Raw genomic sequence first — 24,084 nt, forward strand, 5'->3', positions numbered from 1 at the left:
CCTCCCTATGCTAGATGGAGGTAAAATGGACCTACTCCACCACAGGAAAAAAATAATAATCATCATGCTTTGGAAATGCTACCAAATTTGAAGGGCAGATATTCTGAATTATTCATGCAATTTATCGTGCTTTCTCTGCTGGAGTGTGCCGTATAAAGGCTCATTCTCTATTTCTGAAGAGCCTAACTTAACTTGAAAATGGTGAGCACGAATGGCCCAGCTTATGTTGTGTGACACCGGCTCATTGCTGCCTTGCTTTTCTCGGAGTGCATGGTAGACTCTGCTGTTCCCTCTCTGTCTAATTTGGACTGATGGTCCTCCAGGCAGGGCAGAACTGTGATGTACATGGTTAATGTTCAGTAATTGCTGTATTAATGACTCTAAATTACAGTCAAAGGAACCTTTTACCTAAAAATATCAAAGTCCTTTGTAATCATCTCACTGAGTGGCTGAAAAAGTCTCTGAGAGGAAATTGTAATCCCTACTTAAAGATATGGAAATAGTAATCCAGAAAGGGTGAAGGATTGGAAAAGTGACATCAGACTGCTACAGAATCATGCTCTGCTGGAGTTGGAAAGACGCTAACGGTTGCCTCTTTCAGTTGTGCTCGCCAGGCCTGGAGCAGCAAGGAGAGGGGATTGCCTGCAGCCAAGTAGCTAGGGATGTGTGTTCCCTAATTTCCACCTTTACCTCCACCTTTTATCTCAACCAGAAAAACTCCAAGTATTAGGTTTTAAAAGAGGACCTCTTAGTAAGGGATCCTTATAAGAAAAGATTCCAGCTTTTTTGGGGTGGGTAGGGGTATCAGGGATTGAACTCAGGGGCACTCAACCACTGAGCCACATTCCCAGTCCTTATTTTGTATTTTATTTAGAGACAGGATCTCACTGAGTTGCTTAGTACCTCATTGTTGCTGAGGCTGGCTTTGAACTCTCGATCCTCCTGCCTCAGCCTCCCCAGCTGCTGGGATTACAAGCATGTGCCACTGCACCCAGCTAGATTCCAGCTTTTTTTGTCTCATACTATTTGACACCATTGGTCTAATTCAATCCCCTCAATTTATGGGCATGGGAGTCAAGGCCTGGACATGGGAGAGAACTTCACAGGACTGAGCAGTTAGTTACAGCAGAGCAAAAGTCAGCCAGGAAAGTCAGATTCCTAAACTTCAGCATGTATTCTTAAAGCCAATTCAACATCTCAACAGAAATTCTACGGTAGTTTACCTTTCTGTCATTTCCTGTCTTAGAAACAGAACTGATACTAAATTAATGAGAATAAAACTCTTGGTGATCATGCATTATCCCAAGCACTGTGGATAGCAGTGCTTCCTAATGCCTATGTTCTGAAAAAAGTTGTTTCTCCTTTATTTATTTTAATTGATAAATGATAATTGTGTATACTTATGGGGTTCAATGTGATGACTTATGCACATTGTAGAAAGAGTCAATCAAGCTAACTAACATGTCTATCACTTCACCAAATCAATTCTAGAAAACATCAAAACCAGTCATTGTACATAGAAGAATACAATGAGTTGAGAATTATATAAGAATTATAATTATATTAATACCATTGAACTTCTATTATGTGCCAGAAAACTGTGCCAAGGATTTTTTAATACACCATCTTATTTAATCCTCACAATAATTTCACAATGTAGATGCTATTATTAGTTGTACCGTACAGATGAGAAAGCTAGGTTTGATGAGTTTGCCCTTCGCTCCATATTGGAAACCTCACAATTTGTAAATATTATTAGATAGTTGTGACAGAGACTGTGTTGCCCTGGCACTGAAGAATCTTAGATTTGTGGAAGGGCAGAGGCTTACCCAGGTGGTGGCCTCAAACATTTTGAGGTCCAGAGGGTCTCCCTGGATGGTCCCATTGAGAAGGATCAGAGAGTGGCAGCTGGCCATGGCTGCACACAGAGGGCCCCATGGCAAAGCCTTGCCTGAGGCAAAGCTGTGGACTTCCTGGAAGCTAAAGGAGAAAAGAAAGGGCTTCAGTTCTGTCCATATGCCAAAGACAGACCTCTTTGGAGATTAATATCTTTCAGGAAAAAAATCATTTCATAAGCTTTGTTGCATTATCCACCCACTTTCTAGTCTCTCCAACTTAACCATCATCCTTAGGTGTGTTCACTGAACAGGAGAAAGTTCTCCAAGGTCTTGCAGTCCCTTTTTTTCTTTCTCTTTCTCATTCCTTCTTGGACTGATTTAATTGAAGAGGTGTGGCAAGAATTAAAAGCGCTGCTCCTAGCCCTGAGTCCTCATTCCCACCCTAACCACCAGACCACTTCTTTTCCAACCTTGAGGACAAAACAGGCTCATTCCTACTCTAGTTGTGCATAGGTACATCTCCCTCAATCAATGCTTCAGGGAAAGATTGTGTCTTCCATCTCTCTCTTTCAACATACAGAAAGTTTGACCCCCAGTGGACAGTCAGTAAATGAATGAGTTGGTTCCTGAAACTCTCCTGAAACTCTGTAAGGTTATAATGGTGAAGAAATGAACCCTAAAACCATTTTTCAAAAAGACACCTGCGTCTCCCTCTTCAACATTGGAATCTAGTGTCCCTTATTGCCACCATTATCCCTGGGATCTCCTATGGAGAGTGGCATCATCTGAAATTTATGGAAATACACCTCAAATGCCATATGCAGGATCCTTTCACTAACTCAGAGTGTGAGCTGCGGGGTTCAGTCTCAGGCCCTCCAGAGGAATGTCCTCTGCAACCTTGTGCATCACGGTAATTGGTTTGCAAAGCAGTCTTTCACATCCACAGGGCATCTGAAGGGCAGGAATTTTCTCCTACCTGGAGGGAAAATCTGCTTCTTGAAGAAGTCAGAATCTATTTGCTCTCCCTCCTCCCCATGTCAACTTCTTTCAGACTTGTGGATCAGCTCTGCTATCCCTTCCCCAATCCTCCCTTCTGGGGATATGCAGCAACCTTTAGCTCTTTCCAATGCCAATTTTATCAGCCCTCTCACCTTTCTAGACACTCCTTCTTAGGAAAGGTTTCATTTGTCATAGTTCATCTTAAAATGCGGGTTCTAGCATAAGTCTATTATCTCGAATTATAGAGACGCTGAATTTCCTGCTTCCTTTTGTCACACTAAAGTTCAAAATCTTCTTGGCTTATTATTGACATTTTGGGTGCAACCCATTATTACGTATCGAAAGAACAAGTCATCTTAGTGGTTTCCAATATGCCCTGTGGTATTTTAGTAAATATCAAAAAGGAAGACACCACCAGCAATATTGTTAACACAGAACAGAAGCTTAGACTCACACTGAAAAGCAAGTACAGATCTGGAAAAGAAAACCTTAGTTTTATGGTGGCATGTAACCTTGTTATCAGTCTGCAATTCTGAGTGCCAGCAATAAAGTCAGGCTGTAGTTAGCACACCAATTACATAGAACTCTCTATCATTTCTGTTCTGGTATTTTTATTTGAGTATTGATAATTTATCAAGCCCACTTACCCTTCAATGACTTGAAGTATCTGGCACCTTCATCCCACCCTTTTTTGGAAATGATGAGATTGATCAGAGATGAACTGAACTTTAACAAGAAGATGTCTGATAACCTGAGTCAGAGGCTGACTTCTTACCTGGAATTAAATCTGTTTCCTCTCATTTCATTAACTAAATTTGTCATTTTAAAAAAAAATTATTTTGCTGTTTTTGTTATTTGCAGCCAACTTTGACCTTTTTGGAGGGATGAAAGAAGGAAGAGAGGGAAGAAGGAAGACAGATTTAATTGATCAATTGGTAACCTAAACTTCATATCAATTATTTTTATTTAAATGTAATAGGTCACTTTTAGAAATTGAAATTTTCTTAAGTTTTGGAAATAATATGATGTCAATTCAAAAGCAGGACATTCAAAAGACAAAACATGTTCATTCCCTTTGAACTAACACTTACTATGCACCTACTATGTGTGCCTGATTCACTGCTGTGACATTGGGGACATATATAAAAATGAGAAATAGACTACTCTCAAGATGCACACATATTTGAATAAATGTACATTTTTGTAGAAACGGAGAGAAAAAAACAATTTGAACAAGGAAACCCAGTATATATTCAAATGCATCCTCTAGATAAAATGAAAAAAATTTAAAAAGTTTAACACCAGTAAAGCCTTCTTCTATAGACTAAAGTGGTGAGAAGCACCAGAATTATTTTCTAAGTGAGAAAACAGACTTGTTTACAAATGATATTTTAATATGACAATGTAATACCCACATGTAATTTAAAATATTTCATGGATATTTGCCTCATGCAAAAGAACCACAACATACTATTTATGTATAAAATACTTTATGATTTAGATTGTGTTAGAGGGAAAATACTTTCATTTTCATAAATGTCAAATGCATCCAATCTCTCCTGTTCTGGACACACTGGAGCGTCCTGGGGCAAAATGGCAGACAGAAAGGAAAACTCATACATGCTCACAAGGAGGGACAAGGAGGAGGTTGTGCAAATCTTTTCTACGCCATGTCCAAAACTGCCAAAAAGAGTCTTTTCTTGAAAAAACAAAAGGGGGGAAGGAGCTTAGGAATTTCTGAAACCCAGATTCTAGAGTTCCCAGAATCAGAATACCAAGAAAATTAAGTACACTAGGTAGGGACCTACAGCTGTTCCTCTTCCTGAAATTCAGGGTACATAAGTCAGTGTATGTGCTCCTACCACCAAGCACATTAAAAGGCTGCAGTTTGTACAAGGAATGCTACCTCCTTACAGGACAGTGTCCTGGTGTTGTCCAGATTACTTATACTGGGACAACCAAGGTCAGACTTCTGACGAATATGAAAACAATTCTATTTCAGTAAGGATTTGCATACTTTCCTTTCACCTCTAGAGTTTTGGAGGGCCTGGTGCTGGGGAGGGGAGTAGGGGGAAATCTGTGTGTTTTAGGGAAATCTGAAAGAACCCAAGAGGAGAAATTAAATGAATAGATGGCAACCACTGTTCACCAAAGCCACAACCCAAATGTCTCCATTAGTAGTTTCAAGAGTAAACGTGGAATTCTGGAAAAAGAGAAATTACAATGCATTAGTTGAAGGTACTTACCCATTCCTATCACAGGGCACCACTCCCCAGAGATCCAAGCCGTCCCTTGTTAAGGTGCCTGTCTAAACAGAAACAAATACTCTCAAGATCTTCCCGGACCCCAGAGAGGGCAGGTAAGGTTTTCTTTAATGGAGAAATACATGACACAAGTATAATATCGAAGAGTGCCATGATAAGGTGAATATCTGGAGTCTAGGGCAAAAGGTTCAGTGGACTCAAATGAGTTGTGACAAGTTGACACTTAATCCCTGTGAACTTTTGTGTCCTCTGTGGTAAAAAGAAGAAAACAGTATGTCCCTTAAGTTCCTCAGAGGGCTATTTCAAGGACCTGATGGTAGACTGAATAGAGGGAAAGTCCTTGGGAAGCCTGTTAGAGATCTAAGATGAGTGAGTCTCAGTTTTTATGAAGTTAAAAGTATGTCACCAGAAATAAAGGATGAAGGAGAAATTTTACCTACACGGCAATGTTTGTAAAAAGACTCTAAAGAAATGGTTTACTCTTTGACACCTAGTAGGTAGAAAGGTTTGTGTTGCTATTTTTTTTCAGTACAGTATATAGTCTAAGGAGTTCAGATTAAGCTCAAATTCCATCTGCATGACAGGGATTACTTAATCTCTCTAACTATCATAGATCTTATCTGTAACATGGCTATCAGCACAGAGCCTTGTGAAGATTAAATGAGATTATATGAAGTGCTTAATTTAATACATAGCATTGTATATAGAGCTAATAATGATGACAGTGGCTTAGAATTATTGCCCTTTGTATTCAAATCCATGTCACCTTACCTCTCCCACTCTTGTTTTTTTTCCAAGTCCATCGATATGAGCTCTTAAAAGAATGTCTTGCCTTACAATGTTAGTTTAATCCACAAAATAATATTGAATGGTGGCAGAAGCCATGTCAACCTTCTGCTCAGATATATCTTGGTAATTCACCCCTAACTGTGAAACACAGCTCCAGTCCCATTAATTCTAGGCTACTAAAACCTTCAATGGACTATTTAATGGGTGCAGAGCTTGAGGTCGAGAAGATGAAGAAATTTCTCCAAAATGGATGATGATGATGGTTTCAGAGCAGTATACTTGATGACAGTGGATGACACACTTAAAATGGTTAAAGTAATAACATTTATATTATATTTATTTTGCCACAATAAAAGAAATAAACTAAAAGTTAAGAAGTCCATGACAGTAAAGGCCTTGAATGGCGCCATGTTGATAAAGACTATGTAAAAATGTCTTAGCTACAAGGTTTGCAGACAGTCTTTTCCAGTAACTACATTGTCATACCCTCTTGCTACCCTACCACCATGCCTTGGTTCATGGGTCTATGATGCCCTTCATTTCCATCTTGTCTTCAATCCATCTCTCCCCCCACCCAAGCCTATGTGTATACAAACTGTACAAATAAACTAAGCCCTCAAGAAGAGGTGGAATAAGGGACTGATTGGCAATAACTGACAAATAACCAAGGAAAATTTTAAGCCATAAATTACAGATAAGAGCATATGATTAGGGTTTGCTATAGGGCTTTATTGTAATCAAGTCTTATAGTAAGACATATTTAAATAAACTTTTCCTTGTCTATTCATTCATTAATTGAATAAATGTTCACTGAGCATTGACTATACTGCCAGGCAATATTCTTAGCATCAAAGATACAGCAGTAGTCACAGCAAAGGGCTTAAGTTCTGGATTTTTACATAAAGATTTTGACCTCAAGGGAACAAATCCTATTCTAATTCATGTTTTTCAAAGAATAGTGAAGCTGAAAGGACCCAATGGTACATCTCTTTAGTACCTACTCCCCTTTCCCTAAATACCAGAATCCAAAAGCTCAAAAGACATGTCTTTTCTAAGTCACACATCCACTCAGAGATAAAATGAAGTCAGGTACCATAGCATGTGTTTCCTGCTTCAGAAAAGAGTAGAAGCGGGGCTGGGGATATAGCTCAGTTGGTAGAGTGCTTGCCTTGCAAGCACAAGGCCCTGGGTTCATTCCCCAGCACCGCCAAAAAAAAAAAAAAAAAAAAGAGTAGAAGCATCTCTCCTTGATATCCATGAAGATAAAAATAGTCATGAGGGTGGGGAAGGGACACATACCTTGTCAAAGCAGACAAGGTTCAACTGTCCACACACGTTGATCCTCTGAGGACTAATGCAGAAGATGCCTCTCTTCTTCAGTCTCCTCTGGGCATAGATAATACCCGTGGTCAGGGCAGCAGGCAGGGCAGGAGGGACTGCGATGGTGACCACATCAAGGGCTTTCTTTACCACCTCCTCAGGAGACTCCTGGAAGATAGCCATTCTTTAGCTACTACAGAAAAAAATCAGCAATGAACTACTTGGTGCAAATGACTTTTTTCCTTCTTTTTGTTTACTTCTTTAGGTGGAATTCTGAGAAATGGTATCAGTGGGTCAAAGAGCATAACCATGTTTATGGCTTTCAGTGTCTTTTTCCAAAGTTCAATGAAAAAGCTCATAACAATTCATAGTGTTACCAGCAATATGCCGGTTTACAATGACCTCACCAATGCTGGGAAGCTGATTTCATTGAAAATTCCACATTTAATCGCTACAAACTACTACTCTGTTGAAATGAATATATTTCAAATTGAAAATGAAAAAAAAATCGTGTAAAGAAAAGCAGGAGGAAAAGTGTGCAAGAGTAGAAGCATGTGGATGTTTCAATAAGCAAACTGTTTTATCCCACAATCCCACAGGTCCAACTATGATCATGGAACTTAGTGATCAATTGCTTCTACTGGGGAACAGGAAGCCTGTAAGCAGGTTTCAGAGTTCAGCTTTGCTTCCCAGGCTTGTAAACTACAACCTTGAATAAGGTCAACACGTAGAACATAAAACACACAGAGAAGAGTGAGTGTGTGCTCTTAACAAAAGAGCAAAGAGCTTACCCCACTGAGCACATAGACACACAGAGTATAGATCATGCCAATGGTGGCCGTCCCTACAAGGCACAGGAGGAATCTGATGGCATCCCTGTAGAGCTTAAAATTCATTGGTTTGGGGTAAAGAATGGATCTCACGAGGTCACCCTTTGCAGTGTTGAATCCTGAAATGGCAAACACACATCTCACGTTTTCAGAATGACAAATCCAGCTGCTGATGTTCTTCCAAACCTTAACATGGTCTTTATTTTCTCTCCAGAGACATTTAGATAGTGTTTAACCCAAGGATAGTGGAATGGTAATTGGGGAAATACATAATGCTAGAATGGAAATGTGTTACCTATCTCAGAGCCCAGTTCTCTATCTAGCCTTCCTTCCCTCTATTTCCAATTTCAATGCATCCCAGACCCAAGAAGCCACCACAGGAGCGGGGCTGAGCACAGATTTTCCAAATACAATCTTATTTTAATGAAATGCCGCATGACTGTGTGGGTATATATATACATATATATATACGCACATGCAAATACACACACCCTCACTTGAATTAAAAGCAAGTAGTCCAATAAATGCTGATGAACTTACTTTTCTAATAATTTTCAGTGTTATGCTTTCAGTTTTTAACCCTACATAGAAAGAACTTGAGATTTGGGTTAGAAGGCCTGAATTTTAAGACCAGCTCTGTCAGTTACTGGCTGTTATTTTTTTAAAAGTTCACTTGAATCATGTGGCCTCAAACTGTTCATGCACAAAGGGTAGCAACGACAGGGGAATGGGGAGCAGTAAGCAACTGCTCTGCTGCTTTGAGGTGTGAAAATAGTTTATAAACTGCAAAGCACATAAACTTTAGTGATTATTTGTTCATCAGTATTATTATTATTACTACTAAAATGCATAGGTGATACTTAAATTAGCAAGTAGGATTTAAAATCTATAGATTTATATATACTGGGTTTGTTATCTAAAAATTGATTCTCACCTAGTAAATTTAAGGCACTAGACAAACTGAACAGAAATATTGCATTAAAGGTAACAACCCAAGCCAGGCTCAATGCTGTGCACTCGTAACACCAGCAACCTGGGAGGCTGACACAGGAGGATTGCAGGTTCAAGGCTGCCTCAATCAGTTAGTGAGAACTTGTCTCAAAATCAAAAAGCCTGGGACATATGGCTCAGTGGTAATATCACCATTGGATTCAATGCCCAGTATTGGGGAGAAAAACATGGAGTGGGGGATGCTCACCAGTCTGTAGCACCACTGCTCTCACAGTCCCTGGACCCGAGCTCGCTGCTTTGGCCTGGATGACCTCTGTTCCACAGAAGAGGATGTGCCGTTTGTAATCCACTTCACTCTGCAATTTCCAGGGCACCGAGCTATCTGTCTTGAGCAATGGAGTTTTGGTGACCGGGATACTTTCTCCTTCAGAAAACAAGCATCTCATTGTGAAGTGGAATACCTTCACCCACGTAAACCACTTCTGCACCCGCTCATCACCCCACACACACTTGCCGTGAGCCCGCCTGTGGAAGACTCAACCCCAGGTATTGGGGACATGAAACAAACATGGTAGTTGTTAAGAGATCTCTAGTTTAGAGTGTGAGACAGACATGTAAGCAAATAAGCATGGCATCCTATCATAAATATTACAGTATTGTCAATCAAACATGGATGGTCTGAAATATCTGATGAGGGAAAAGCATGCTGTGCAATCTAGAGTGCAGTGTGGCGATAAAGGGTCCCATACCAGCTATGTAGGAGCGAAAACATGGAAATCCCAAAGGTAACAGTTAAGTGCCCAAACATTTTTCTGGTGACGGAAAGAGGATGGAGAGATGGTGAAATGCTTTAATCAGGAGAGTAATACACTTAAGAGAGAGCACTCTGTCCACAGTACAGGGGAGGAGTTGAAGTCTGGTATGGTTGGCACTATGCATCCAGCTAGGAAACGATCACAAGAGTGCTGGCTGGAGGGAAGAGGTCTGAACCATGGCAGCCGGCAGTGGAAGAGAAAGGTAGTACTGGGTTCAAGAATTCAGGAAGTAAGAAGCTACAATCATTGAGGGGATTTTTACATAGGGAGGCCATAGTGACAGAGGAATTTAAAAGAGTCTCCTGATTCCTGACTTTGGTGGTGAGCAGAGGGCAGCATTATTCATCAAAGTAGGGATTACAGAAGAAGAGGAAGAATTGCCTTTGGTTTGTCATGAGTTGAAGCTACCTGTAGAAAATAACCCTATTGAGGGTTATTTTGTATAATCCTTGTATACAGTTAGTTGTTTATTTGGATCTGGAGTTCACGTGGGAGGTCTTGACTACAGGTATTTAGTCAGAGTTCATGGACGTATAAATGATTAAAAGCCACAGAAAGAAACAAGATTACTTAAGAGTCAAGTGTAGGGTGAGAAGAGGAAGGACCAGCACTTGTCCTGAGCACCACCAATACTTGAGTCAGAGGAAGAGAAGCAGCTAAGCAGGTGTAGTTGGTGATAGAAGAATCTGGAGAGAGAGTGGGGCCTTATAAATTTGGAGAAAAGAAAGTTTTTAGAAGCAGAGATGGTCAGAAGCATCAGCTGCAAAGGAGAAGTCAGTAAGATGGGAAATTTGAAGAATCCATTGGGTTTGTCAATTGAGACATTGGCAACAGGTGCCGGTGTAGTGGGAGAAGCAATTGAATTGGGTTGAAGACAAGGAGTGAAGATGTGACAGAAACTGTCCCTGTTCTGAGGAATGAGCTCGTAAAGTTTCTATTGGTCTAAGCAGAGCTGGCAGCATGAAGTCAGAGTTACATTCTGGGATGCAAGGGCTATTCTCATTAGGAAAATAGTACGTGACATTGCAAAAGCCCCTGCAGTAAGGGACTTTTATGAATCTATAGATTCTTGAGGGAAAAAACCCTGACCTGCCATGATCTGACAGGTCCTTCATTTGTAAGTTCACAAAGGAGGGAGGTATGTGTGTTCTTATCTCCATTTCATGCCTTTCCGGTCTCCCTAGGAGAAATGGATTTGATATGACCTTTAATAGGAACTACAATATGTCATGTGCTTTCCCTGACCCCCATTTCATCTCTGAGAAAGACTTTATGGTTCTTCGTTATCTTACAGAAATGTTAGCACAACATGTCATTATTATGTTACACAGTGATAAATCAAAGCCATGCCCCCTTGAACAAGTCACTTCTCTCCAGAACCCAGTTGCTTTGTCTGTGAGGTGAGAGGACCTCTAAGGTCCCTCCCTGTTCAGCACGCTATTTAAAAATGAAATATAGTCAGTCCAAAATACCCTGTGTGTATTTTGGAAGTAGCACATTTGCCGAATGGGACTTCATGAACTTTTGAACATTTTGGTCATGAACATTTCAGTCAAGGCCAGATTTGACCCCGCAGGTTTCAAGATATCATGGATGGTTTTTAGACCCTTCAGGTTTGTCTGAAGACATATTACATAAAAATACTAAACATAAAAGTCACAGACGATTCTGAAAGATCTAATGATCCCTACACTCTTCTAAGGTAAAATGAGAGGGTTGTAAAAATTCTTTATTCCAGAAGGAAATGTATAACATTCATAAAGTTGGGACTGTATTGAATTTAGCCCATAGAAAGCTCCTTTAATTTGAACTCTCTGATCCATCCTCAGCAGGACTAAGCAAGTGTGTGAAACTAGGAAGCAGCACGGCAGCCTCACACTTAGCAGTGAGTCGTTGCTATTCAGCAACAGGAAGAGCAGGGACCATGGTAGCACAGAGCCTGGGACAGCCCACAGAGGCTGAGGCTGCGCAGATGCGACTGTACCTGTCAGCATGCCTTCATCTACCACACAGCTGCCATCAATCAGAATGGCATCACATGGCATTTGCACCTTGTTCCCTGTCAAAATTAATAAATCTCCAGGCACCAGGAAGCGTGATTCCAGCTCTTGGATTCCAGCTGAAAGTGTGAGGAGAGAGAGTTGAGTCAGATTATTCTCCCACACAAAAACACAACCCACATCACTAAATTGGAGATCAATGGAAAAGTAGTCATGGCATTTTTAAAAGGAGGCTATTCTTCAACCTGGATTTAAAATCTGAAAACAAAAGCAAAAATTTATAAACTACATAAATCAAAACCTTTGTGTGGCAAAAAATAAATAAATAAGTCAATAAAAAGTAATGAGAAATTCAGAAAACATTTGGAATTAATAGACAAAAGATTAATATTGTGCTGGGCATAGTGGTACATGTCTGTAATACCAGTGGCATGGGAGGCTGAGGCAGGAGGATCATGAGTTCAAAACCAACCTCAGCAATTTAGCTAGGCCCTAAGCAAATTAGGGAGATCCTATCTCTAAATAAAGTACAAAAAGAGCTGGAGATGTGACTCAGTGGTCAAGCGCTCCTGAGTTCAATTGCCAGTACCCAACCCTAAAAAAAAGAGGTGTAGCAATTAAATGTGTAACAAGATGCTAGATATTAACAGGTCTCTCACACAATTATAAAACAACACAAATAGTGTATTAAATTTCTGAAAAAGTGCTCAATTTAGTCATAAGAGATGTGAACAGTTCTTCCTTCCTTCCTTCCTTCTTGATCACCTGACTGAGTATCTTTAGTTCTTTCTTTCCTTATTCAGTGCCAAGGCCATTATGGAGGTAAGCAAGATAAGCATCCATGTAGCAGCCACTGTGGGGTATTGGAGCCTTGACTCTGACAGAGCAGAGCCCAAGCAGAGCCCAAGCAGAGTCCAAGCAGAGCCTTCTGCAGGATGCTGGAGTCAACAGGGTGGAAAACATGCCTACATGGGAAGCAGGTGAGAGGCAGTGTGAACATCATCAATAATGGGAGATTTGTCACAACCAGGCAGAATTGATAGAGTGAGTAGATCTACTGAGGTTAATGGGCACGTGATTCCTCACTCAAGCAGGAAGTTATAAATACAGAATGAGAGAAAACTGCAATGAACTCTGTGGCTTATAACTGAACATGTCATAATTTTCTATGTTCACATATGAATACACGACCCGTGTAACTCCACATCATGTACAACCACAAGAACGGGAAATTATACTCCATGTATGTATCATATTTCAAAATACATTCTACTGTCATATATAACTAAAAAAAGAATTGTAGATGTCAGTGTAATACAGAAACAACATAGGTGTAAATGAGCAAGGATATATAAATATACATACACGTCTATCCATCAACCTATCTTATATAATGTGTTCGCTGATCTACACATTTATTCATATATTCTCTAGTTCTTTCCCCTGAGAGGGTCTAAGAAGAGTGAAACCCCAATAATAATGAACACACCTAGTGTGCAAATTTTGTCTTCTAAATTCCCTTCACCCCTGAGAAGAATGAAAGTTTCTTAGAGAAAGGTGTGATTACAAGGGTGGGCCAAGAAAGTATAATATAATCTAGAACATCTTGCTGCGCCATTAATTAGGGAAAGGCATGAAGAATGACTGAGATGTATTAAAAAGCCAATTTAAAAGCCTGTTCTGCCCAAATCTGTGATGATTTTAACATCCAAGCAAATAATGAAAATAAAGAACTATAGCCATCAAATAAAATAGGGATTTGTAAGTCTATAACGACATAAGTGAATGGATAAATAAATGAGAAGAAAAGATAGTTTTTCCTTGCAGCAAAATGGTAATTAAATAATTAAGAAGGAAAGATAAAATTAGAAAATCACTATTTGGCAAGTATCAAAGTAATTAATTTAGTCAAGAAACATCAATGGATACTAAAACTAGTGGGTGAAAATTTGATGAAAATGGTCTATTTATGTAGTCTCAAAATATCTCTCAACAAAATAACCACTAATTACAAAGGGGAAAGGAGCATATTTACAAAGAAGAAACCTGGCAGACACCATTTAATTAAGTAATCCAAGTTAATATCATCAGCAACAGAACAAATTGAAATTATGTACCACCTGAGAGGAAGCAGTGAAAACACAACCTCATGTCTGTGAATTGCCAGTCAAAAGTGCATAACCTGAATTTAACTATGAGGGAACATCAGACAAGTCCATTCTACAAAATTACCAGAGTTGAAAGAGTCAAAGTCATTAAAGTCAAGAAAAGATTGAAATATCTCAAAGAAACATGACAAACAAAAGCATTGAGCCATCCTGGATCCCTGTCCTACCAAGAGCACTATTACCAGAACTGGTAAAACATGAATAGGATCTGACAATTAGTTGGAAGTAAGGTGTCAATATTAGCTTCTTGTTTGTACTGTTGTGTACATAGGAGAATGTCCTTGTCTTTAAGAAATATATACTAACTGGTGTTAGCATCACAGTCATCACATGTCAGCAATTTATTCTTAAATCATCTGGAATAAATTCATTTGAACTGTTCTTGGAATTACGCTGTAAGTTTTAAATTATTTCCTAAAAAATAGAGAAAATATACAAGAGAGAAGACTGCTCACCCACATGATTAGAAAAATCTAGAAACTTTGCCAGGATGTTCTGTTAGAAAGGCTATGAGGAAACAGACACCCACACATCTCTGGTGTAAATGCAATCTGGTAAACTTTCAATGGAAAGAAATCTGGCAATATAGGGCTAGCAAAATTATATATGCATTTGTCCTTTAATGTAGCAATTTTTTTACTTCTTAAAATCTATACCAAACATATTAGAAAAATATAAAAAGATATATACACAAGGATTTTTATTACAGCAATCTTTGTAATAGTAAAAGACTAAGAAAAAAGTTCAACAGAGCACTGACTGAATTAATAGCAGTTCCTCCACACAAGAGAGTATGATGCTGCTGAAATAATGAATGAAGAATATCTACATACACTGCTATTAAAAGATCCTGGCAACAGTTAAGCATGTAAAGTGTCAACAAGAAAAATGGTTCAGTGTTTTCCCTACCCTTGTTTACCTAAAATATTGGCAATATAAATATATATCCTATTTCATGTGTATTATATCAGCTATTACTTTAATGTGCAATTTGACAATTTTTAAATGTAAGAATAAGTAAAAAAAAACCAGAAATATGGTATTTATCATGATAACTATTATAAATTATTTATCAATTATTATAGAGAATGAAAACACAAGATATAAAAGGGGAAGAAGCTAGACTCCCTTGAATATCATCTTTTGTATGGATTTGACTTTCAAACTCTGAAGATATTTTTTATATTATCTATACATGATAATACAGAAATAAATTTGAAAAGTTAACACTAAAGCAAAATGGGCAAAATGATCCTATCAAGTTTTTGGCATAAATCTGCATACCAAGAACTATTTTGAGTGACTTTAAAGCATAATTTTTTTAAAAAAGTGTATTATTTGTACATTTCTAATGAGATATCACAAAAGTGGTGAGAAAGACTCTATAAGTATCTTAAGTTGTTTTTAGGAATCATATTGATGCTGAGTGTGTTGGTTTGTTATTCTGAGATTATTATATTATATAATAGGATAAAGCAAATGAGCAATTTGTTCCTGTCATTGAGAATAGACACTTTTAATATAGAGGAAAGGGAAACATGGGTACAATCAATAAAAAATAAAAAGTCTGTATTTCTAAACTAGAACTGGAAATGTCAGTTTGAACTTTTATTTTATTTAACTTGCATTTTATTTTTTAAAAAATCATTTGCTAAAAATGTCTTCTGAAAGGTTCCACCAACAGTGACTCACCCCATAAAAATGAGCACTCCTAACACTCTGATTGAGTCTCTAAGCACCATATCTACAGACTTCCTGGAAAAGTGAACCTGTCAAGGTTTGGTCACGAATTGTCCAAATGAGTTTAACAGAACTCTCAATGACTATTGGGGTCATGTCAAAAGAACTCAGGAGCCAATCTAAAGAAGCTCTCAATGGTCAAAGATGGAACAATTTGAGGAAACAGGAATAAGAACTATAATGGAAGGAAATGTACTAACCAAGTCTAACATTATGGAACTAAAAAAAATAAATGCCTTTGGAAGATGTTAGATGATCAGTCCATTATTTTGAAAGCTGGTAAACAGAGAAAGAATGAGATACTTATCATTTCTTTCTTAAACTGAATCTCAGAGTGATGAAATACTTGAGGAAGAATGATTTTTCTTACAGAAAAATTCCACCTAATATATGAAAATGGTATAATGTAAGTAAACATTTGCAGCTCCTAATGAAATAATAAATCTAAGTCATGAGCATTTATGTCTGCTAGCACTACAAAAATAAGACAATTAGATATTATGTGCTTCCAGTATACAATACCAACCATGGAATATTCTTGCCAATGATTAAAGCCTCTAGGTCTAACTAGTAACATATAATGACATATTTTCAACAAAAATTTTGCAATGCAATGGAGGAGGAAATCTGTGAATTGAAATACACTTGAGACATAATCAGTTGCAAGATGTGGAAATACTTATTTGGAAAATACATATTCAATATTTTTATTTTAAAACATATTTTCATATATTTCCAATTGTCTCATATGTACACAAAATAATATATAATATATAGTTAATGCTTCTATCATTAGTATATAGAAACACACTGATTCAGTTGAGGAAATTTGAATACTGCTTACACAAATTGATAGATTTGAACATTATGGGAGTGTTTAGATGTAATAAAGGAATTACAAAGAGGTCTTTGTATCCTAGAGTTACATGCTGAACTTTCAAATAAAATGATATGATGTCTGGAATAGTTGTAAAATAATCTAGGGTGAAAGAGTTAATAAAACAGCTTTTAAAAAAGATGTAAGAAGGTGATAATTATTTAATCTGGGTTATAGGAACAGGGGCCTCATGGTCATATTCTTTTACTGTTGTGTATGCTCAAAGTATTTTATCACTAAAAGTTAGAGCAAAAAAAAAAATGATCAGAATAGTTTTTAAATGTGAAAATTCATTTCCAAGCAGGATGGGATAAAAATGATAAGATTTATCTTTCCATTGGAAACAACCAAAAACCATACAAAACATATGAAACAATGGTTTGGGGAGCAGTGAACATCAAACAACAAAGTTGGGAAACAAATGAATGTGGTCTGCATTTGCCTAAGTTTACTGTCATAAAGAGTTTCCAATTCCCTGTGCAGGGAGGGGGAGCCTGCAGTCCAGAGGACCCCAAGTTTGGATCACAGAGGAGAATATGGAGATGAAGGAGTTTGCAGGGTCTCCTTCACTGGAGAGAGAACCGCTCCGGGAGAGCTTCGAAAACCTGCAGAGGCTCCCCCTTCAGTATGGAGCAATCTACTGATCAGCATGTGCCTATGAAGGAACTGCCAGACAATGAGCAATTAAATATTTACATTAACATTTGCAATAGCATCAAAAATATGAGCTACTTGAGAATAAATCTGAGAAATAAGATTTATACACTGAAAACTGCCAAACACCGCTGAGAGAACTCAAAGACCTAAATAAAAGGAGAACTATACCACATTTAGAAAGCCAAAGATCCAATTTCATTAATCAATAATTTTGGATATGCAAATCAAAATCTCATTTTTCTTTTAAGAAATTAACAAATTGACTCTAGAAGTCATATGAAAAGGATATGTGTCAAAAACATCAAACTAACTCTAAGGAAAAAACTAGAGGTGAACTATTACCCTATTTCAAAACTTTTTATAAAGGCACATTATGTGGCATTGGTATACAGACAAGCAAATAGATACAAAGGCTAGGATAGGTATCCAGAAACAGATCCTCCTATGTATGGACAACTGATTAGTGACAATGGTGCAAAGGTAATTTACTAGAGAAAAGATAATCTTTTCAATAAGTGGAATTAAGTATGGAACTACCATTTGCAAAATAAAAAAGAACTTTAAACAAAAACAAATTTTATAATTAATGGAAAACCTAAACCTAAAAAAACTCTAGAAGATAATATGAAAAATCTTGGTGACCTTGAATTAGGCAAGGATGTCTTAGATATGATATCAAAAGTAGGATCCACAAAAGAAAAAAATATTGATGAACTAGACTAATTAGAAATTAAAACATCTTCCCTATGAGAGATACTGTAAGGAGAATGAAAAGATGTCATAGATTTAGAGAAAATACTTGTGAATCATATGTCTGCTATTAAGACATATGATTGAACAAGATGTTTGACCAAAGAAGATGTCCAGTGTCATTAGTCATTAAAGAAATTCAAACGAAACAACAATGAGATACTTCCACACATGAAAGTGGCTAAGATTTTAAAAACTGACCATATCAAGAATGTGGAGTAACTGGAACTCTCATTCAGTGCTGGTGAGAACATCAAATGGCACAACCATTTTGGAAAGCAATTTGGCAACTTCTTAAATGTTAAATATCTATTTATCGCATATCCAGTCATTTCACTGGTAGGTATTTTATCACAAAAAAAAAAAAGAAAGAAAATGGATGCCCATACAAAGACCTATATTAAAATGTTCATAGTAGCACTATTTGTAATTGCCCAAACTACAAACAACCCAAACATCCACTAGCAGATATACGGATGGACAAACTGGTATATCTATACACTGGAATACCCTCAGGAATAAAAAGGAATGAAATATTGATATGCTTAATAAAATAGATGAATCTCAAAATAATTATAAACATTGATCCTCCCCAAAAGAAGCCCAAAATATATTATAAAAGGTAAAACTGTATGTCATACCACACCATTTATGTAAAATCCCGAATGGAAGTTAATCTATAATTACAGAAAGCAGAAACGTGCCTGGTTATCGGAAGGGGTTATTATCTTGATGGTGGTCATGGTTTCCCAGTGTATACATATGTCCACATTTGTCAAATTCCACACTATAAATATGTTCAGTATTTGATTTAATTCTATCTCAATGAGGGAGGATTTTTTCCTAAAGTGAAAAGACCTTAAGTTCCTCCTCCCTATAAGCAAATGTACAAGAAAATGCATATGAAGATGGGAGTAGCAGGAACAATCAGAAACACAAATTCAAGTCCTTTTCTGATTCTACATGGACAGCACATAGATCTAAAAAATGGAACTTACCATTTTTCCCACATACAGAGACTGTAATGCTATTATGTGATTCAACTAGATGGTGGAGTTTTACAGATTGCTGCAAAAGAAGGGAAAACAGAAAAGTGTTATTTGTTTGAGTACAGGACCCAGGTATTACTCAGTGAGGTGTTAGCCTTCTGCAAAGAGAGAGTACTGTCTTATTGCCAGATGGATATAAAGGACTAGAAAGGACTAGAAAGGACTGAGCGACTAAGGAGTCACCTGAAAAGAATCTTCAGCAACAGGAAGTATGTGTTTTTTAGCAAAAAGGAATTTCCCAAGATGCTTTTTTCACCCAGAAGAGTTTTTGAAAACCACAAACATACATACAGTTCTTTAAGTGAGTAAATAGCGCCCAGAACATTTGTCATTTGATACCTGTTTAGACCTGTTTAGCCTGGCATACTAAGCATTACTTCTGCTTTTGGGCTTTTGGGACTCCATATCAGAGTTCCTCATCTATAACTTCATAAGGAGTTGGGTGGTTCCTGCTATTTTTTTGTAGAATTTGTCATTCTAATGTATGAACTGTATGGGACGTTGATAGTGAATCAATAAAAAGAGACAAAAGAAAAATATGATGAAATTATACTGAATTAAGGAACTGTTGAATGCAAGACCTCTACCTGATTCTAAGGGTTTGAAGTTCCCACTTACTGTGTTCCTTTTTTAATCATGATTTTGTCCCTAAATCTCCAAGTTTCAAATTATTTATAAATCAGATAAATATGGCTAAAGAATGGTTAACAGAATAGGACAAAGTCCAAGAATATTCTGCTACTAGTTTATTCTTTTGTTCATTTGTGCATTCACTTAACAAACGTGTATTGAGCAGCCTTTAAATGCCAGGGTCTATTGCTAAGAAATGAGACAGAATGGAAAATAAGAGAGATATGGGTCTTAGCATCAGGGAATTTATAACCTGCTGAGAGAAATACATTTTAATCAAGTAATCACATACATAAATATATAATTACAATCAGTAATAAGGAAAAATAAGGTGCTTTTGGAGAACACATGGCAAAGGGAATCAAGGAGAATCTTGAATGCAAAAAAAGTGACGCTGAAGCTAAGGCATGAGTAGGAGTTGTTTAGTCAAGGGGATGGGGGCGAATCACGCAGGTGGAAAGAAAGGACAAATCCAGATGACATGTCCAAGTGCACTATGGCTAGAAAAAAGAACGTGCTTCGGGAACAGACTCATGGGGCTGGGAGAATTGAGGCAGGAGGTAAATTAAGAGCAAATCAAACTACAAGGACAGGCAAACACACAGGGGCGTTAGTCCACAAGCACAGGAGGAGCAGTGGTCCTCAGAGAGTGGTCTGGGGCCACCTCGGGGATTTCAAGAACTCACAGGGGGCCAAAAACTTAAAACTATTTTCATAATAATACTGAGATATCAATTGCCTTTTTAAATTTCATTCTTTCATAAGTGTACAGTGGAGTTTTCCAGAGGCTGAATGATGTGTAATATCATAACAGCTTCAACATAAAAGCAGTTATAAAAAAATCCAGATGTCTTCTATGGAGCCAAACATTTAAGAGATTTGGAAAAATGTGAAAGAACTCACTCTTATCACTAAATTATTTCTACTTCAGAAAATAGGCTTATTGTTTTTAAAAATAAAATTTTATGTTAATATATGAGATAATACTCCTATTGTAAATGAATTAATAAATACTTTTGAGTTTTAATTTCTAATATGGTAAATATTTGCAGATACAACCTACAAAAACAAAAACTCCTCAATGATTCTTAAGAATTTAAAGCAGGCGTGATTTTCTCTATAGGACCCTAAAGCTCAGGAAATAAAGACAAGAGTTAATAAATAGGATAGCATCAAATTAAAAAGCTTCGCACATCAAAGGAAACAATTAGGAATGCGAGGAGAGAACCTACAGAATATGAGAAAAATCTTTGTTAGCCACTCTTCTGAGAAAAGATTAATATCTAGAAATATAAAGAACTCAAAAAACTTAACAACAAAAAACAAAATAACTCAATTAATAAATGGGCAAATGAATGAAACAGACACTTCTTAAATGAAGAAATAGAAATGACCAACTTAAAAAAAAATGTTCAGCACCATTAGCAATTAGGGAAATGCAAATCAAAACTACACTAAGATTTCATTTCACACCTGTCAGATTGGCAGCCATCAAGAATAAAAACAATGACAAATGTTAGAGAGGATGTGGAGAAAAAGAAGCACTTTTTATGCTGCTAGTGGGATGTAAATTAGTACAACCACAATGGAAATCAATATGGAGCTTCCTCAAAAGACTAGGTGTGGAACCACCATACGACCCAGCTATACCACTCCTTGGTACCATACCATAGTGTTACACGTAAACCTGTGTTTATAACAGCACAATTCACAATAGCCAAACTATGGAACCAATGTAGGTGTTTTTCAATGGATGAGTGGATAAAGAAAATGTGATACACACACACACACACACACACACACACACACACACAATGGAGTTTTATTTAGCAATGACAGAAAAATGAATAGAACTTGAGACCAACATGTTTAGTGAAATAAGCCTAACTCAGAAGGTCAAGGGTCATATTTTTCTTTCATATGTGGAAATCAGAGAGGAAAAAGGAAAGGAAAGGTAGGGCAGGGGTGGCTCATGCAAATCAAAGGGAGATGACCAGGATGAGAGGAAGTGAGGTGTGGGGAGAAGTGCTGGGGAGTGATACTGGCCAAAGTATCTTGTTATATTGTGTGCATGTGTGAATGTGTGACAACAAATCCCATCATTATGTACACATACAAAAAATGTGGAAAGAGAAATAAAATAAAATTGAAAGTGCAAAAATAAAAAAAGAATGTCAAGGTTTCTAGAGACAAAGAATTTTGAGAACTTCTGAGGCAGAGTTATAAGGTTCAGCTGTTTACCATAAGAGGAGCAATGGAAATACTTGGAAGCATTTTGGTGGTGAGAGCATGGGACTGGTCTTGTTCTCTTTGATGTCTTAAACCATGGCTGAGTTAGCTGCATGGAGAGTGGTTTGGGGAAAGGCAGGGATGGGTGAATGGATAGCAGATGAGGGAGATTGCCAGACATGTGATAATGGTAAGTGGAACCACAATAGAGGTAGGATGAGGAAAGTGAATGATACCAAGAGACATTTAGAAGGGAAAATCGCCACATGATTGAGAGGGAGAAACAATAAAACAGATTTCTGGCTTTTGCAACTGAATGGGTCAGTGAGGTACCTCACCAAATGTGCTGGATTTAGAGTAATTTTGGAATGTCAAGGCAAGGATTACAAATAGGTTGTTGGGAATATGACCCTGGAACCCAAAAGTAGTATTTGGAATTGAGATGTATATAGATTTGAAAGTCCTTAGCAGGTCTCTTTAGAAGTCACTGGTATAGGCAGCTATAAAAACAATGAAGAATCTCTCATATACTCACATGAAAAGAGCCTGAAGACATAGCAGTAATGATTTTTTCAAACTAGCAAGGTAGAAAACAAGATAATTATGCTATCTTGCATAAGAAAGAGCAAGGATCACTTGAGCCTGGACGTTTGAGGCCTGCCTCAGCCCCCATTAGCTAGGACTACAGGTGTACAACATCTGGCTCTTAGTTCCTTTTTTATGGCTGATTCTCCCATATCTGGCCTTTAAGAAAATGTGTACCTCAAAATAAATGTTATGTGAAAAAGCATATGGTGTAAAAGATCCACCATCTTTTTCCCTTCCACTTAGTCAATGACTCTTATTAGTTTCTGACATATTCTTTCAATAAAACTTTTAGGCAAAGAATGCAAATGCAAATCCAAACATATGTCTTTTTTTTTTTTTTTTCTCTTTCAAGAAAAATTCCCTGTGGGGATTATAACATCAGAAAGCAAAACACCAACAATTCAATAGAAGTTAATAAAGGACACAAATATTTCACAGTAAAAGATATACAAATAGTTTAAAAGTATGAAGAAATTCTCAACTTGTGGTGGAAAGCATGCTATTAAAGCTATGAAGTTCTATTTCACTTATATTGACAAAGATAAGGGAAACAAACACTCCTTTACCATTGGGAGGAGTATAAATTTGTGTTACTTTTTAAGAGGCATTTAAACAACATGTATTGAAATAATGCATCTAGTTTGTTATAGACTAAGTAATTCCAGTTGCAGAAGTTTTATATCTCTATATTGATATAGATATTTATTAACATATGTACCATATACATGTTTATATGTAATACAAATGACATGTATGTAATATGGATATATATAGATATGTGTATACACATATAGATGTAGAAGTGAGAAAAATACTGTGCAAGAATTCTCACTGCAGCTTTGTTTTAGTAACAAAAGACTAGAAACAACCTAAGTAGCTATCAATATTAGTCTATTCTAAAGACCATGGTTGATCTACAGAAAACATATTTGCACAGATATAAAAAGATAATCAACATATATTAGGTTAAAAATGCAAGTGCAGAACAGTACATAGTGTACTTCCATTCTGAAAAACAAATTAATGCTGTGCATTTAATATTAAGAAAAGTATACAGAACACCTGGCCTCAGTAGACAACTCTTGAAAGGAGAGTTGGACACCAGGAAGTTCCCCCAATGGGAGGGAGTCTTAATTTTCATTCACACTGTTTTGTTCTGTTTGAAAGTTACTTTTATCATGGACTCATATTGCCTCCTATTAAGGAAAACAACTAACTAATTTTTTTAAAAGATTCCTTTAAAAATTACTACTACTGCGGTGTTCCTCCCAGATACCCCTTCCAGGTCTGAGGCACTTATTCTCCCAGCTTCTGGGAATGTTGGCTCCTGACTGCTCTTGGTAAAGCCTTTCATAAATTGCTCTTGGCCTTAGGAAGTTGTCTCACCAAGGTCACAACCTCTCTCCAGGGAGAGCTGCATTAAATAACTCCTCGGTGTGGTGCATGAAGACCTGGCACTCTGACTTTGATTCAGGATGATTCTGAAGAAAGATTCTGGTTCCCGGAACTGGAATTAGCTTTGTTGTAAATACATTGCCGTTCAACTTCTCTCCCAACTTCTCTTCCTCCCTCCTTGTCTCTCTTTCTCCT

The 24,084-nt window shown here is 37.3% G+C and overlaps 1 protein-coding gene across 3 annotated transcripts in view; it reads right to left on the reverse strand.

Annotated features, from left to right (window-relative positions):
* Positions 1 to 24,084, reverse strand: part of Atp13a4 (ATPase 13A4) — a 132,312-nt gene that overhangs the window by 41,169 nt on the left and 67,059 nt on the right. For all 3 annotated transcript variants that reach the window (XM_047564139.1, XM_047564138.1, XM_047564140.1), the window contains exons 8-14: positions 18,997 to 19,066; positions 11,791 to 11,925; positions 9,239 to 9,415; positions 8,002 to 8,159; positions 7,190 to 7,378; positions 5,084 to 5,145; positions 1,830 to 1,980 (exon numbers count right to left, since the gene is read on the reverse strand). In XM_047564139.1, the coding sequence (XP_047420095.1) occupies positions 1,830 to 1,980; positions 5,084 to 5,145; positions 7,190 to 7,378; positions 8,002 to 8,159; positions 9,239 to 9,415; positions 11,791 to 11,925; positions 18,997 to 19,066 (942 nt within the window). The remainder of the gene's footprint in view (positions 1 to 1,829; positions 1,981 to 5,083; positions 5,146 to 7,189; positions 7,379 to 8,001; positions 8,160 to 9,238; positions 9,416 to 11,790; positions 11,926 to 18,996; positions 19,067 to 24,084) is intronic.

This window comes from Sciurus carolinensis, chromosome 9 (assembly GCF_902686445.1).
Source record: "Sciurus carolinensis chromosome 9, mSciCar1.2, whole genome shotgun sequence".
Taxonomy (NCBI): Eukaryota; Metazoa; Chordata; class Mammalia; order Rodentia; family Sciuridae; genus Sciurus; species Sciurus carolinensis.